This window comes from Acipenser ruthenus, chromosome 31 (genome assembly GCF_902713425.1).
Source record: "Acipenser ruthenus chromosome 31, fAciRut3.2 maternal haplotype, whole genome shotgun sequence".
NCBI lineage: Eukaryota > Metazoa > Chordata > Actinopteri > Acipenseriformes > Acipenseridae > Acipenser > Acipenser ruthenus.
The window spans coordinates 9,691,426-9,708,569 of record NC_081219.1 but is presented as its reverse complement, the minus strand read 5'-3'; the positions used below and the strand labels follow the sequence as shown (position 1 = coordinate 9,708,569).

Sequence of the window (17,144 nt, the reverse complement as noted above, 5' to 3'; positions counted from 1 at the left end):
AACAGGGAGTCCATCTGAATTGCAAGAGCTCCTAGAATGCGACCATTAGAGTAAGTTAATTGAAATTTGCTTTACTACACCATTACTGCAATGCAGTGTACAGTATATACAAATGTACAGGTGCTGCCTCAATCTGCTTACAGACCGGTACCGTCCCGGGTCGGCACCTGGTCGGTTCAGTACCGGTTCGGTACGGTACAATACAGGCTCGGAACCAGGATGGTACCAGGTCGGTTTGGTACCCGTGCAGTGTACCCTTTAGCACTGGGTCGTTACAAGAACGGGTCTACTGGTTCATAACTAATTTTGGGGTTTGATGTTTTTGAACACCTGCCGTAACGACAGTCTTAGTTAGATCATGAGAAAACATACATCATATATTTTCCCATTTGCCAACAACCTACCCCTACCGAAGCATATGCAAATAATTATAGTTTTTAATGTGTAACATAAACTTACAACATATGGCGTCATTATTAGACTCCATACTAATATGAACACATACAAAAGAAAAAAGGTTTTGGAATGTCATCCTCCCCTAGGATTTACCTTCTCACGTTCTGCTTGAATGGTACATAAACCCTCAGGAATTATGCAGATATAGTCCTGAAACTGTGTATTAAATTCTTCGGTTTTGTCTGGTGGGACTCCATCTTGTCAAGTCTTCAGACTTTACTCTTTGTGTTAAGAATACAGTAAGTTGTAAATGTGCACAGCAATGATCGATTTTTGCGTAAAGAGAAGAGTTTATCGTACTGAATTCCCTCAGGCCGTAGCTATTTCTTTACTTGCGTAACGTTACTGTGTTTAAGATAACTTTGAAGGCTTGGATGCATTACAGAAAACCAGTTCCAATTTCATAATTTCAGTTCCAGTTTATTAAAAAGCTGAGCGCTGTAGCGTCTCAGTTTCACCCCGCAGTTGCCTTGTGTGTTGTGGATTCATTTCCTGGACTGACATCACCACCAGACATCCTGGTCACACTTAATAAAAAACAATTGATATTGATATATATATATATATATATATATATATATATATATATATATATATATATATATATAGATATATATATATATATATTCTTTCTTTTGTGGTTTCAGTTACAAAGACCCAAGGCAAAACAACACAATCAGACTGCAGCAGAAAAACAACCACAAAAAGCAGCTACAAAAAGTATGAGGTAGTTTGTGTCACATTTTTACATTAATGCTAATGACATTAGCATTAATGGAGAAATGTGACAACCACAAGTCTTTCAAAGTACCGGTACCTCAAATACAGGAACATTTTAACAGATGCTGAACTGCTGAACTTTTGGTTTTTTAGACTTTACTTTTACTTTCACTGGGTTCAAGACCATTTTGTCTGCCCCAATACTATTGACTTTATTTTGAAGTAAGTGAAAATATTATTGAAAGCATTAACACAACAGTATATAAAACTAGACATGAATGACTACAAGAAGGTGCAGTTTAATTAGTGTTCTGAGAAGTTTTTTGCTAGCTTATACCATTTATACCAACATAAGTCTGAGATGGGAATGTTCCCTACAAGCGACTGCCAAATCTATTCCTTTCTGTAAATTATTATTTTTGAGAAACTGATATTAGTTTAACTTTCTATTATAGTATGTTGTTTCTATGTTGCAACTAAACACTCCTTAGTGGGCAACATGTCTGGGATCAACACCTGTATTAAGAAGTTATAAATTCATATATTTTTTCAGTTAAATTTAGAAGTCAGGGCCTGGGTTACATTTTGGTAGGTTTTACTTGCCTATTACTCTGTTATGAAATGAACCGTTACAAAGTGAAATACTCACTATGGAAGTTGTTTCATCTTTAATGGAACTACCATAGGGTCTACTTGCAGAAATTAACGTGTCTATTGCCACATTCTTATTTTTCCAATGCGTATCAAATCCTATGTAGGCCCAATTTGCTCATTTTAAGGTAATTATTACTCTTTGCATTCATTTCTTTAATGTTAGCACCACGTTTAAACAATATCATCTTTAATATTTTTTACATCTCATGACGCTAAACAACAGACTAAAAACTGAAGTTATTTAAAGACGCTCACATAAAAAGAAATGGATGTAAAGCAGACAAGTGGGCTTACATACGATTCGATCAGTTCATTTCTGCCAATATACCCGAGTAGTTTTATTATTTAGGTGAAATAACTTCCACGGTATTTTTTCTCACGCTATAGACCCATGTTCTTCTCATTTGCTTCAAAATAAACAAAGGACACTGTAAAAAGTTTTGTAATGTTTTCAGGAGGGTGTTCTGAACACAGGTACTTAGACACATGTAAGTACATGGACCACAGCAGACCATGTTGCTATATGATCAAACAGCCGGTGGAAGCCCCTTGAGTATAGCTGCTGTAGGTAACACTATTAATATCATTATAGTAAAACGTATGTGTTTTATAACTTCTAAAAACATATTTCTATTCTACTGGTGGTTAGGATACCAGGCAGCACCCATGCAATTTCAGTAACACTTTTTAATGAGTGATGAGAATTCTACTAGACATTGCATAACTAGCATCTCCAGTGGGATCTCTCATATAAGAGCTGTTGACATAAACTAAAAAAAAAGGAGCAGCTGTTGCAAAAGGGCTTAAAGTATATGTGGGATGCTAGAACAAACAACGTTGCAGGGAAATGGCTTATTGTCATATGAACTGAAGACTTTGGACCTTATTCACAAAACTTTAATGACAAAGTTATTTTAAAAAACTGCTTTTTCAGTGTCTGTTTTTATTAATGAAATAAAGTTTGATACATTCTTGAGAAACTTCTGAGTCAAAGCTTTGTGGATAGTGCCCCATATCTCAATGTCAGTTGCCTCTTATCATGCAGAAACCTAACAAATAACATGACCTCAACACGGAGGCCAAATATGTAGAGGTCAAGGTCAACACATTTAACCTGCAGTGTTTATATTATCCTGCAAATATATATTCATTATCTCAAACGGTTTATGAGATACCAGCAAGGAGCTGTTAAGTTGTTATCAGGTACTTGGCTTCATATATAATATAACATCAAAATAAAGTTGTAGTTGGTGCCTGATTTGATGACTCTTCTTTTCACTAAGAAGATTCGGTCTGCACCTAAACATACACATTCTCTTCCTGTCAGCCCCTCCCGTCCCTCTATTCTTCAAACCCTGAGGGGGGTCTCCACAGGCTAGAGCTGTTTTAAAATAAAATATTAGCTGCCATTAGCAGCTTGCTGGTAACTAATGTGCCTTTTCACACCTGGGAGACACTAACTCTCTATTGAACACAATGGGAGGATTGTTTTGTGCCCAAAGCAACAAATGACTATAAGCTCCCAACGGCAATTTACAGTTGCGACTCGGGATCAAAAGCTTATTTTATACATTATCTCTTCAAATATGCGGGGCTTTAACTTTTAAAAGTAACACCTCATTCTCCCATATAATAGTTCTATATTATTGCCTAGTTGCTTTATTACATTTTCACAAACCCAATAGTTATAGTGGGTTGCATCCTATTAACTTCTACAACCATAATAAAGTATTTAACTGTGAGTGTCGGTTTGAGGAGTATATAGCAACAGTAGTTTAGCAAGTAATGGACCTTTTTTGTGACGTCCTGCACTAGTTTGCCATAACTATTTATTCTCCCTACTGAATATGTTTAAAAATTGTATTTTGTTTATGTTTTAATTACATTTGTTTCACTGCAATCTTTAATGTTGTTTTCCAGTTCTTCTGTATTTTAGCTACTTTTTTTGTGACAGTTTTGAATAATGTATTAGATTAGGTTTATTCTAGTTAATCCTTTTTTTTTTTTTTTTTTTAAACCAAAACATGATAAAATATTTGCTATGGGGTTCTGTGAACATTACATGGTCTTACTGTGAGGATGAAATTGTTGCAAGAAGAAAGAAACAAAAGCATCCTGTCAATTTTTAAAAGGCTTTTAAAATCTCGAATCCCTGACTTCAGGTTGAGGTAGGTCATATTTGAGGAGTCACGGTTTGGCCCCTTTCCAGTCAAGGCGTGCCGGACTGGATTGAGGAACTCCTGAGCCCAGCTCACTCTAGCTGTGATGGGAGGGAGCCTCCAGCGATGGTTGAACTGGAAACCAGCTAACACTACTACGAGTACAAATAAACAACAATAGCAAAATCCGATTTCCTTTTAATGTCTCTCATTCAGAATCATGCTTTTCACAGCACTGTTCTCGAGAACTCCATTACTTACTCATGAGAAGAAGGTGAGAAAATGTGGTTTATGGGGGGGATTATAAGGGCGAACAGCTGATTGTGGGACACACGGAAAGTTTCTAAATATCACCGGTACATTTCTGTGTAAAATTCTGGTTTGATCATGTCTTTGTACGACAATTTAAAAGTTAGTGGTGAACCATTGGCACCATCTTGACAGCCAAAACAAGTGATGCATTCTACCAGTATTTCAAGGGACTGTACATAGAATTTATAAGATATTGATACATTTTTCCTCTTCACATTCTCTTACAATTTCTATGAATATACAGCACAGCTATTATTTTAAATTACGAGCCCTATTCATATAAGATATTTAAAGCTGTACTCCATTATACAATAGACCATAAATGCACCCTTTCATTGTTAAGTGTTAAGAAAGACACCCCATAAGAAAAATAGTTCAGTAAGACTATCAGCCACTTTATCCTATGGCTAAGAAGTATATAGTGATAAGGGTGTGGGGGGTTTGAATTAAGACACAGGGGTCTAATGATATTCTACTATCTATATAATATAATATATAATAGCATTTAGATCCACCTCTGTTTTGATCAATTTAAATGTTTTCATTTCTCTTGTGACTCCTGATTTCCACATTTGCCTCTCTGATACAAGGGTTGAGCTAACTTGACAATGTGAGTGTGTTTGTGAGTGTGTATTTTCTGTGGCTCTGGAAGGGAAGGAAGGGAGTTAAAGGAATTGGCTATTATTGTTGGCTGCGACCCAGTCACTGTTTTCCTACAAGGCCCAGAGGTCAGAACTGGGTGGGAAACACGATCAGCCAGCAGGTCATTTCTCAGGCTGGGTGCAGGAGGGGGAGTGTGGGGGTCGGGATAGGGGATGGATGGACCAAATTGAGTCTCCACAGCGCAACACATGAAGACAAAACCATGAAATTCTCAGGCTGTTGAAATGTTTTTGGTTAGATTTTTTTAAGTGTTGAATAGTGTAATAAACACAGATACAAATATAAACTGCACTATAGTTATGGGAACCACTCTACAGACCTCAAAGGAATGTTTGGTTACTACTCAATGGCATACTTCTACGCTAGCACAGATATGGCTTCAACTGATCATGCATGTCAATAGCACCTTCTGAAAAAAGGCACAATGAAATCTAATCTTAACTTCCTATTTTCCCAGAGTTTTGATGTGCAGGATGTCTCTTATAAAAGATGAAATTTTGCACAGTTTCGGCTGCAGGCAAGGAAGTTTTCTTCCTCATTGAAACCTTGTTGCTATTTCATGCAGGTGTAAGAGGTTATGTCATCTGCAAGCAGTTTCTGTAGCCCCAATGGTGTTTTTTTAAACTGATTTTTTAACTTAGTAACAATATGCGTGCGTGTGTGTGTGTGTGTGTGTGTGTGTGTGTGTGTGTGTGTGTGTGTGTGTGTGTGTGTGTGTGTGAACAGGACAATGCTAGTTGGACATTGGCATTGGAATTCTCTTTAAAAATGAACAGTGCAACTGCAGGAAAATAGATCTGTTTCACAAACCTATCAATGGGCCGGACTTTCCTGGATTCTCCTGGAATCTGGATCCTTCCTTACTCCCTGGTACCTGCAATGAAACAGGAAATAGATGACATGACATTAGAATCAATCAAACTAAACTATCCTGTTTTAGTATTCTTAATGCATTATTTTTTCTGTTTTTCTGGATTTTAAATGTATTTTGCGTTAATTAGCTTTACATTCATTAAAAATTAATTAGTACATCCATTTCACTTTCCGGGCTTGCATTTTGAATCCTTTAAAGTGCATGCTTTTTGAAATCTAAAGTATTTTGTCTGCAAGTGTTCAAAGAGAAATCCACCCTGTCCCGTTGCTGGAATGGAGACATGAATAAGCCTGGGGAGACAGGTTGCAGAATCTCTAACTTCCCCAAAGGTTTTGCTTCCTGTTTTAAAATAACATACTGTAATTCTAATGGCATCACACCTCCATAGATAACGCTCAGTTTGGTATATAGAGATGATACAGGTTTTGTTCCATTCAATATTTTAAACTACTGAGCCAAATGCTGTACCCATTGCACAACCAAACCCTTTACTGAGGTATCAAGCCTTTACTATGTTTAATCAGCTGTAAATCACAGTAATCACTATTATCGGCTAATTTAGACAGTGTGACAGACAGACAGATGGAAGGACAGTTGGAGATGATCAGCGTATAATGATCCCCATTTATTGAACGAGGAACCTAAAAATGAGTTGATATTATTAACAAAACAAGTTTTATTGTTAAACTCTGAAATAATTGGGCTGTGCAGCAAGCTCAGTACAATATCAGTTTGAGACATGTTTGGTCAAACTTGTCAGCAACTCGTCTGGACTGGACACTGTTGACTGACACAAGGGGGGATTCAGTAAAAATAATACAGCGCCTGTGTTATTTCCCAGCTCAAAGGTGACATTCAATAGGAGTTTCCAAATCCATTTTATAATGCACTGTGTTCAGGGTGTGTTCAGTATTAGTCTTACTGGTAGATGTCATGATAATATATTGTCCCAATTAGTCAACAGCACCAATTAATTGCTGTTAGAAATGTTCAAAAACTAAAATAAAAATAAAAAACCGTAGGTAGCGTGATTCAAATATGCATACGGAATAAGCAAATAAAACCACATAACCAGGTGTAATCACACTGCACTCATGGTAACACATGTGGAAGCAGTAACCAGTACAGAGTACAGAAATGCTGTGCTTAAACGTGGAAGCAGCTGCTTTCATAACAGCTTTAGAGCTGAAGTTTAGATACTGTGAGGCAAAGTGATAACCATGCTTCAAGAATTAAAGTGGGTACAAAATAAAGGTATTCAAAGTACCTGCAGTTTAAAGAAAATAAGCCTATTTGTTATAATGAACCAAAACTGCCCATGTGAAAATGTGAATATAAGGGCCAGTTTATATTAAAAACACATTCAATATATAATTGCATGATAAACATGTTCCTACTTAAAGAGTGTCTTATTATTTTAATGCTGTTTTCTCTTGATAGGCCCAATCTGGTGAGCCAAAAAAAAATGCTAAGATGCCCTAGCAGACCCCAGGACTTAATTACATGACATATGAAGACAGGTTAACAGAATTAAATCTCTTCAGCATATAAAAAAGAATGGAAAGAGTGGGCTTGATTGAAGTCTATAAAATCATAAATGGTATAAAGTTAACCCAAGACACTATTTCAAATTTAAGAGACAGGGTCCAGTCTGTCTAGTCTCCTCTGAAGCTCAATGAGGTGAATAATCCCTAGGCTAACCCCCCGCAAGAGATCTTTTAATCCAACCACAATACTAAACAAGGTTAGAAACAAACACTATTCCTGCACCCAGTCCTGGATTTCCGAAATACCCATGTTTAGGTATATTATTGAATTGACCAGGAGCCTGTTAGTTGTTTTTGCAGTTACAGGGGAGGAACAAATTAAACAGGAGTCTGATTGCACAAGCTCCCGCCTCCTGATCATATAAATAATATACTCAATTGAGGGTAGTTCTGAAACCCAGGACTGGGTGCAGGACTAATGTGTGTTTTTCTACCCTGTAGTAGGACTGGGATCAATCTAAACATACTGTGCAGCTATACTTCCAAGTTCTGTGGTGCAATTCGACCAACCTTCCACATATTTGTGGACCCAAACATGTCAATGCAGAAGCAAATGTGCCAAAATCATATTATCATTCAATAACACCTATGTATTGGCCTCTGTGGCTATTTTGGTATTCTGAGGGCTGCTGGGAGAGTAAATGTTTATTTCAATGGCTTGCCAGAAGATTAAGTAAATGAGATCATTGGTCTCAATTCCTTGTTAAATAAATACACCTGAAATTAAAAAAAAAAAAAAAAAGCTCTGTTAAAAATGAAGGAAATATTGTCTTTAAATATCACAATCATTTTCTATAGTGTGATTTGTGTACCATATTGTCTGTCTCCCACTCTTCTGCAATGCTTAAAGCAGTAATCATGTGCTTTACTCACGTCAGCTGTGTATGATGACGTCTTGAGCTTTTAAATGAACACACATAGAACAACAGTTTCCCCCTAGGCAATATACTTTGAAAACCGCCAAGTTTCGGTGCAATTTAACAGTTTAATGTTCAGATATTAACTTGCCTCAACAATAAAAAGATTTGTGAGTCTGGGGAAACAAACCTTCCAGCAGCACCATTACAGGTGAAAGGTATCAACTTTGGAGATCTGCCAGAATCTGCGTGTTCTGAGACGTTAGAAAGCTTTCCACACCCATCCAGTTTTAATAAAAGGCAGGTAAACTTGGTTGTTTTACACTTCAAGCACCTGCAGTTACCGTCACTATGTAGAAACTACACACCAAAGCTGAAGGCTCATTCTACCATTACACTGTGCATGCTTGATCCTAAATTAAACTTTCACAACAGTGACTCCAGAGCCATGTTTGTTTTTTTTAAAAAGTGACTATATCATGCACAAAACAGAATGCACTCTTTTGGAGGTTATGTACAGAGCTTGTCAATACAACATGTTATACAAAGATTACAGACCTAGTCTTCCAAGTTAACTAACCGCTATCTGAATACTGAGCCCATCAGTACTCAAATTAAATGGGTTACATCTTTTATTTCTAGTTTTGTGACTTGAACAGACAAGTTGACACGGTTTTATTTTCTTAATAGTTTGTAAATGTCTGTGATTATGCTTTTTTTTACTTTGCTGTAACTGGGTGACTTACGGACTTGGACAGAAACTAGCCTACCTGTAAATGTATTGTGTAGGACAGTGACCCTTTCATTAGTACCTACCAGTAATGCATACATAGTTTACCCAGCCCCACACACGGCAGTAAGTCCCTTTAACCACAGCAGTGCAGCATGGCTACACTTTTGCTAGCCCCAGGGTCAGCAATTATCCTTTGCAGAGTGTTCCCACACTCCCAGTGTCTGATATCTGGGTTTTCCTTCAGCTGTCAATTGTTTTGCCTGAAGACATAAAAACAGGTGAAAGCATGTCATCTTGTCATTTTATTTTTACTACCAAATACATTTCCACACACCACATGTTAAATGTATTACTGTATTTTAAGGTTGGTTGAAATACTATGGGGCATTTTAATATCTAGTGCCTGTTTCACACAGTATAGAGACTTATATTGTCAAATGTGTTTCAAATGGTATGTAACACCTATTACATGAAAGAGTACCTTTCGTCTGAATAAATACATTGTAAGAATAAGGATGTAAATCCAAGGCAATTTACAGAGACTAGGGTGTGTGAACTATGCATCAGCTGCAGAGTCACTTACAATTACGTTTCACCCGAAAGACGGAGCACAAGGAGGTTAAGTGACTTGCTCAGGGTCACACAGTGAGTCAGTGGCTGAAGTGGGATTTGAACCGGGGACCTCCTGGTTACAAGCCCTTTTCTTTAACCACTGGACCACAGAGCCTCACAGCCTTCAGACCCTGATCAGCACTAATCCAGGACTACCTAATGTAACCTTAGGTAAGGTAATACAGAATTAGTGTTACTCAGAGTCTGTGAAACCAGCCATAAATGAGTAAACCTTATTTGTGTATGGTCATTTACTGTAGAAATGGAGTAAAAATTATAAAAAGCACACTTGCTAAACCTGTTAAAGATGGCACTCACTTTAAAAAACAGGAAAGTAGGACCCTAAAATGAGCATAACTGACTTGCAAAAAATACACCTTATGCAAATATACCCTATGGTTGTTCCTTTTAAGGTGAAACAGCTTCCATCTGTTGGCAGAATTCCCATATGCTTTACCATACCTTACTATTCTTTACAATGTTTTAATTCGCCTTTATTACACGTGGCTATGATTTCACTACAGGAAGAGTTTATAAGGGTAATAAGCAGATATTGCAAAGACAGCACTGTAGGTGGAATGTTGCTGCTCCTTCCTGGTACCTAATCACTTCCTGTGCTGTAGGTCAAACTCAAAACCACCTGATTCTCAGCACAACAAAAGGGACACGAGTTATAGCATTAGTAAACCTAATAGGAGGTAAGAAAATTGATTTTAAAGCATTGGATAGAATTATTTTAATGCTGGTAAACTTGAAAATTGAAAAGATATGGGTCATTTATAACACAACAGGGTAGTTTGAAAAAACAAAACCAGGACTGGATGTGTACTAAAAGGATTTCTTCATGCCCCTGAAGGCATCCTTGTTTCATAGCGCCCGTTTTTATTGTTGTCAACTATTAAGCAAATGTTCTGCTATCAACAAGGAAGCACAAGCAGATGTTTATCATCTACTACTTATTTACCTAAAACAGAACATGTCAGCAGGTATTTTATGTGCTGTTTAACACTTGATTCCAGTGCTGGGGCAGCATCTTGCGATTGTTATCAGCACTCACTGTCATGGTATCTGAAGATGTAACGCTGTGCCAGAGAAAGACTGGGATTAGTGGAACGTGATAAGCCTTCATCTTCAGTATTAATCTATGGACTTTCTATCAGCTCATTTATCTGATTTAACAAATGGGTTGTTTTGGAATAAAGGGCTTACAAAAGATGTGTGCCAATAAAATGAACGAGGCACGGTCTATAAGATGGGAATGAGAGGGCCAAAAATTAAAGAGTTACAGAACACTTACTTAAGGTAATAACCCATTAAAATGGGCATAACATATCAGGACTTTCCCGAGTCTCACCGGGAGACGGGAGATCACGTCTCTATATCGGGAGACCTGGCAAGTAGGGTATCCTATGTTGGCCTACTTGTGCAATTTGGTTCATTTCAATACAATTTGTCTTGCTTTGCATAGGTTTTATAATGAGCATCATCTTTAAACAGCTTTGAAGCGTTCGCTGTGTTTTCTAGAATTAGGAGATGTGATACATTTTAAAAGAGGATATTGTTTAAAGATGGTGCTCACATTAAAACGACTTAAATATGGGCCTATATAAAATCTGATACACATGGAACACTCTTTCCCATGGATGACACAATTATTTAGTCCTCATTACAGTGTGCATACCTTATAAGTCAAGTTGCACTGCCAGATTTATTAGTAAACAGTTTGCAGAATGAAACAGGGCGCCTCACCGTTTTTCTTTCAAAAATGCATTGACATTTTTTTTTTTTTTTTGGCCTGTGTGCAACGGTTTACATTCACAGAAAGACACTGTTTGTGGTTAGTCGGTGACACAAAACAAAACAAGGTATCTTCCAATGAGCAATACGGGGCAGTATCAGGATGTATTTATAAAAATAATAACATTAAACATGAGGCTACAAAGGCAGTCCCATGCCCAATCCCTTTGTTGACAGGTTAACTCACGTATAAGCAATTATGTAAATGTCGACCCTACCATTTTTTTTTAATTATTATTATTTTAAACCACATATTTTATGTAGACCTGTGCATGATAAGAATCACTCATTAGGTGTTACTAGGTCTTAGCACCACAAATCAATGCCACTACCGCGTTTGATCTAAATGGTAATCGCAAAGTACTGGGTTCTTATCCAAACAATTATTTCAGTAATGCAGCAAGATTCGGTGACAAACTTTTATACTTCTCTATGGCGACCCGGCATTTCTTTCAGTACGCGGCCACGTTAAAACACTGAAGTTGGTCTAAAATGAAAGCGTTTTAGATTGATGTATTCATCCCTTTGTTACCCTCAAACTCCGCAGATAACTCTCGGGATTTGAGCTCTCCTTACCATAATAAACAAAAGAGAGAAGCAGCGCCGCTGTGTCACCAAGCTGCTACCCCAAGCCATCCCGTCATTGATTTGCAAATTAGACATACCGCTCCGCCTCACACACACACAAAACTTTATTAAGTCCTGTTATAGTAGTAGTGCTCTGTCTGGGAAAAATCATAGTTCCTGTTTTAAAATTGTCCAGAAATCGCAACCGTCCATTAAAGTAGTTCTAACTGCAGGTTGTTTTGTTGTGCAAAGCTACTTTGAACAGACAGGTGTGATTTTCCCAATGATATTTGAGATACGGCTTTAGGAGAAAAGGATTTGTTTCAGAAGTACCTGCGCGGAAGGATAACGCCCCTGAGTGCCGGGTGGAGATTGCTGTGCTTGACATGTTGAATCATTTAGACTTGAGAAGCTGATGAGAGAGCAGCACACACGCACCACTAGGATCAATTCCAAGGAGTAATCGTTACTGGGATTTATTTATTAAGGATATTATATATGTTTTAAACACTTGGAAGAAAGAACAAAAAAAACGTTTGGATCTATGCTAACCCTACGTGGAAGTATTAAGAATATTTAAAGCAGAAGAGAAGGAATGCATCACTTCTTTGTGAAACTAATATTTTTGATATCACTGGTTGCTTTAACACGAGGTAAGTTGCAAGAGCTATAATACAGAAGAGTTAGTGCAAGTATCCACTTTCCCATTGAAGGGGCTGATACAAGAAACCAGGAATTGAATTAAACGAATTTCTGTAGTGCGCGACTTTTCGGGGGGGTACTATTTGTTTTATTGTGTGTAAAAGTGTATTTACCTAACAAGAAACATTGTTGTTTTTTTTAAAGTACCCCAATCTTATTATCTTTTGTAATTGACTTAAAAAAAACAACAGAATATGGACTGGTCGTTTTGTTTCTGCGATCCTGAGAATCCGCTTGTTCCGCGCTTAAGAAGACACTTGTTGCTTCTGTTCTGCCTGGTAGAGCAGACCGTATTTGTTTTATTTCTGATGCGGTTCCTTACGCTTCAGCTTTAGCGTATACTTTAAACAACGATTTTGTTTGTTAGTATTTTGATATATTATTGTAAAATGTAAATTCGAAAATATTGGCCCATGACTTGGTTTGTCTTGAATTATCTCCAGTAAACTGTGGTGTGTGTAAATGCAGCCTAAGTGCCGTTTAGAAAAGGGGTGTAACTATATTACTTGACGTCTAACACTTTTCATTCTCTATCGCCCTTGTATGTAAGCAAAATTTGGGGGACTTTTGTGCTTGTGCTTTTGCGACACAATAATATGTAGGAGTGAGAACCAGAATGTGTGAAACAGGTTTTCCAACTGCGCTTAACCTATGATTGTGCGATATTTGCATCAGTTTAGGTACGTTTTGTTCACACATTTTCTTGTGGGAAAATGTATTGCATATCATTTTAATATTTTTAAAACATGCATTTATGACTCAAATGACCTTATGTGATTCAACTAAGAGTGTGTCAGATGCCCAAATTCTAGTATCGCACTGCTTCAGAACGAAAAAGCAAATACTAGTGTCATTTGGTGTTTATCTCACAGTAGCTACTTACTGTATCACTTTATCAAAGTTACGGTAAGAAGCTGGCGTAAAGTGAAACTGTTCAGGGGAAGTCGACTACTTTTTTGATATTTGTGTTAATATTTTTAGGGTGAATTCTGAAATAAACAACTTCAGCAAACCTATGAATAAGTAGCGCATTTTGAAAGTGAAGTTAGATCACCGTACAGATGCCGCTGTAAAAGTTAGAAATGTGTTCACAACAAAGCGCGGTGACAGAGCTCAAAGTACATCAACGTACTCTGGTTTTTTTGAAGACCGCAAGATTGTCGCAGCGACTGAAAGTCTGTGCGCGTGCTCTGTCTAGCGGGTTGAGGAAGCCCGGGGGGGTGGGGGGATAGTGTGTGTCGAGGAGGTACGGTGTTATCCTGCCCTACAGTAAACAATGCAACATGAGTGTTTTTTTCCCCCTATACCACAAAGGACGACTCCGATTTCTCCTTTTGTTTAAACTCTTGAGGAGCCCCTGCTCTGCAGCTGTTGTTTTTTTCCCACGAACTCGCACGCCAGAATTACACACAACTCCACCGTTTTTAAGCATCATGAGGCCACTTTACAGAGGAATTGATATGAAATTGAAGTACATAAAGAAAGAAAACACACACACACAAAGGGACTGCATGACACGCTTTAGCTGCCAAACTAAACACGGAGTACTGTATGTAGCATTTCTTTAATCTTAAGGGTGTCTGTCCACCAGTGGCGCATACAGCGAACTAGCAAGCATACAGCTACTTGTCATTACCTATTTTTACCACTCGAGCACTGTAGAATAAAGTTTAGCATCTTTTGATTAGTGGGTGGTGTGGTGGGTAGCGCTGCTGCCTCACAGCTCCAGGGTCCTGGGTTCGATTCTGGCCTCGGGGGTCTGTCTGTGTGGAGTTTACATGTTCTCCCAGTGTTCGTGTGGGTTTTCTCCGGGTACTCCGGTTTCCTCCCAAAGTCCAAAGACATGCTGGCTAGGTGGACTGGCCTCTCTAAATTGTCCCTTAATTGCCCTGCGATGGACTGGAGTCCCGTCCAGGGTGTAGTCCCATCTTGCACCCTATGTCAGCCAGGTTAGTCTCTGGCTCACCGCAACCCTCTATAGGATTAAGCGGTTACAGAATGTCTTCATAGTGATTGGGAATGATTTAAATCAAACATAACTCTGGTATTTATCTTAACAGGTTCAAGATGCACACTCCTGCCTGCTGAATCATGTTTGAATGGTGGGAGGTGTGACAATGGCCCAGGCGGAACTGGGGAATGCAAGTAAGTTTACGAAGTCAGAACCACAATTCCAGAAGTCAAGTTAGCAATGATAAACCACATTTCTGCTCCAGTGAGGTGGTGTGCACAGGTTCTACTTTCTACCCAAAAGTATAATAGCATACTTCCATATATCTTTTCCACAAACACTGAAAAAACAAAATAATAGTTACAGGGGCCAGTCTTTTTTTTTTTTTTTCTTTGAACTTTCTTTCCTAATTTCAGAGTATCTTTTTCTATACAGATGAAGACGCACTGTAACCATCTGAGCTTTGGAGAGTGTTCAAGCCAGAGTTTGAATGGTAACTTTCCCTGGCAACATTGAGCATCTGCGCTTTTTGTGGTGTCTTCTATTTTAGTTCTCTTATTGGTGCTCTACCTCTGCCCAGGCATCTGCAACAAACAAACAAAACAAAAAATCCTCTTGCAAATTAATTAGGCACATGAGCAATTTAGCAGACAAAGGCCTGCATCTTTTCCCCCTTCTCTCTTGAAGTCACTAATGAATGCAGGACACTTTTCTCTAGCAGAAGTCTCCTGGACGCTTGATGCTCTAAATCTTGTTTTCTCTTTTCTTTCACGGGGCGACAGCTGGGGTTCGGTTAAAACTCTGCAGCTATTGTAAGGAAGCAGATTAATGCTGTGTGACTAATCGTTGTGTGGCTTCCCAGAATGCTCAGCCCCCCACTTCCCTCCTCTCTCTTTTTTTTGAATGGGCATTCTTTCTTGTCTAATGCATCCAATAATTCTCATTTAAGAGTACATATGGCAATGATCTCTAATTAGATTGCTTTGGGATAGCATTCTGAAAAATACATAATCAAATTGTCAATGTTGTATAAGACAGGTTCCATCTAAATAATTTATCAATTTCTATTTCCATCTAGAATGAGCTCCCATTGAGATACATCTCAATTCCAATGTGATCCTGGGTACCAGCAGCTTGTATAACAGCGCTCACTCAGTTATAAAGCAAATTCTCTCCTTCGTCTCAACCTGCACTCTGAGTTAAATCTGTACCAACAGCAAATACTGGCTCTCCAAGTTCGCACTAATGCAGTGGTATCTGTTTACTCTTAATCGTGGTTACAATCTTAGTAATGAAGTAAAGTAGAGGGTGAAATAGCCCAAGTTTGCGTTTTTGCATCTCTAAGTGGATCCTGAATGAAATGAACCACCTTGGCTAGCGTCCAGGTCTTCATTCTGTCTGGCATGATGTGTAGCCTGGCCACAAAGCCACTATTGTCCATGTTCTCCTCTCAAACTCTTGCAACTAGAAAGTGAGGTGAAATAAGTACTATAGATGAGAGAAGCTTTTCCAACAACGGGAAAGCATTTCTTTCCCCAAAAGCAGAACAGGGTTGTCTTTTGGTCCCCTTTTTCTTTCTTCAGCCAATGCATGGAATTTAAAAAAATCTAATACAAAAAAAGCAAAAATGAAATTGTGCATGTATGTGTATGATTTCACATTTTGTTTCCTTTATTTTGAGCTTAGCTGAAAGGGATACCCAAAGACAAACATCAAACTCCTGTCATTGGTTTTCTTGATCGTTTATTTTTGTGGCTTTTCCATGTTTTGTCTTTCTTTAAACTGCTGAACGGAAATTTGGTTGGCAGTGCTGTTGGAAGCACCTGTTGTATCTCGGTGGCTTTTGTGGTGAACGTTGTCTTTTGTTTCTGAGGGTAGAAAAAAAGTATGTCTAGATGGCATTGGTTTTTAAAGCCAAAATTCTATGCCTTGTAGGCATATATGCTTACAAAAAAGCAAGTAGGAATATTTGTTTTTTTCAGATTAGTCCACTGAGTTGTAAGCACTGAACTACGTTTCTCAAGGTGTGAAGCAGTTTTGTGTTTTTTATTTTTTTTTTCCCATACTGCTTTCTTGTTTAGTTGATTTTGCCAGTCACTTGCTTCAGCTATTGTTTTCTCATGAGAAGTCTTTTCCTCTTCGTGGCTTTGTCGCACGTTTCTGTAATGGTACAATGTGTAACTAAAGGAGGAAGAGGTGGGGTTGTGTCGGTTATGAAATTACTCAGTAAGATTCTAGCCGGTCTTAAAATATACTGCTGCAGAAATATTTTATTTGTAATACACAGTATGTGAAAACAACAACAGTGAATTAGTTTGTCATTTGCATGACGCTGGTAGAATCCACTTTCCTGTGCCAATTAAGACATAAATAAGACAATAGCGCTAAAGCTAAGGCTGTCCTTTAACAGTGAGAAAACAATATTGGCAACATATTGATGTGAAACAGGAATAGCAAGTCACATTTATTATTGTAAAACTGGAGATGAGATCATTTTAATGTAAGGGGGGGAGGGAGGCTCTGGATAGGTAATTATATAT

The 17,144-nt window shown here is 38.1% G+C and overlaps 1 protein-coding gene across 1 annotated transcript in view; it reads left to right on the top strand.

The window, feature by feature from the left end:
• The first annotated feature begins 12,299 nt into the window (after positions 1-12,299).
• LOC131702938 (neurogenic locus notch homolog protein 1-like) overlaps positions 12,300-17,144 on the top strand; it is a 35,143-nt gene continuing 30,298 nt past the window's right edge. The window contains exons 1-2 of the mRNA XM_059005697.1: positions 12,300-12,604; positions 14,714-14,798. Of these exons, the coding sequence (XP_058861680.1) occupies positions 12,547-12,604; positions 14,714-14,798 (143 nt within the window). The 5' untranslated portion in view covers positions 12,300-12,546. The remainder of the gene's footprint in view (positions 12,605-14,713; positions 14,799-17,144) is intronic.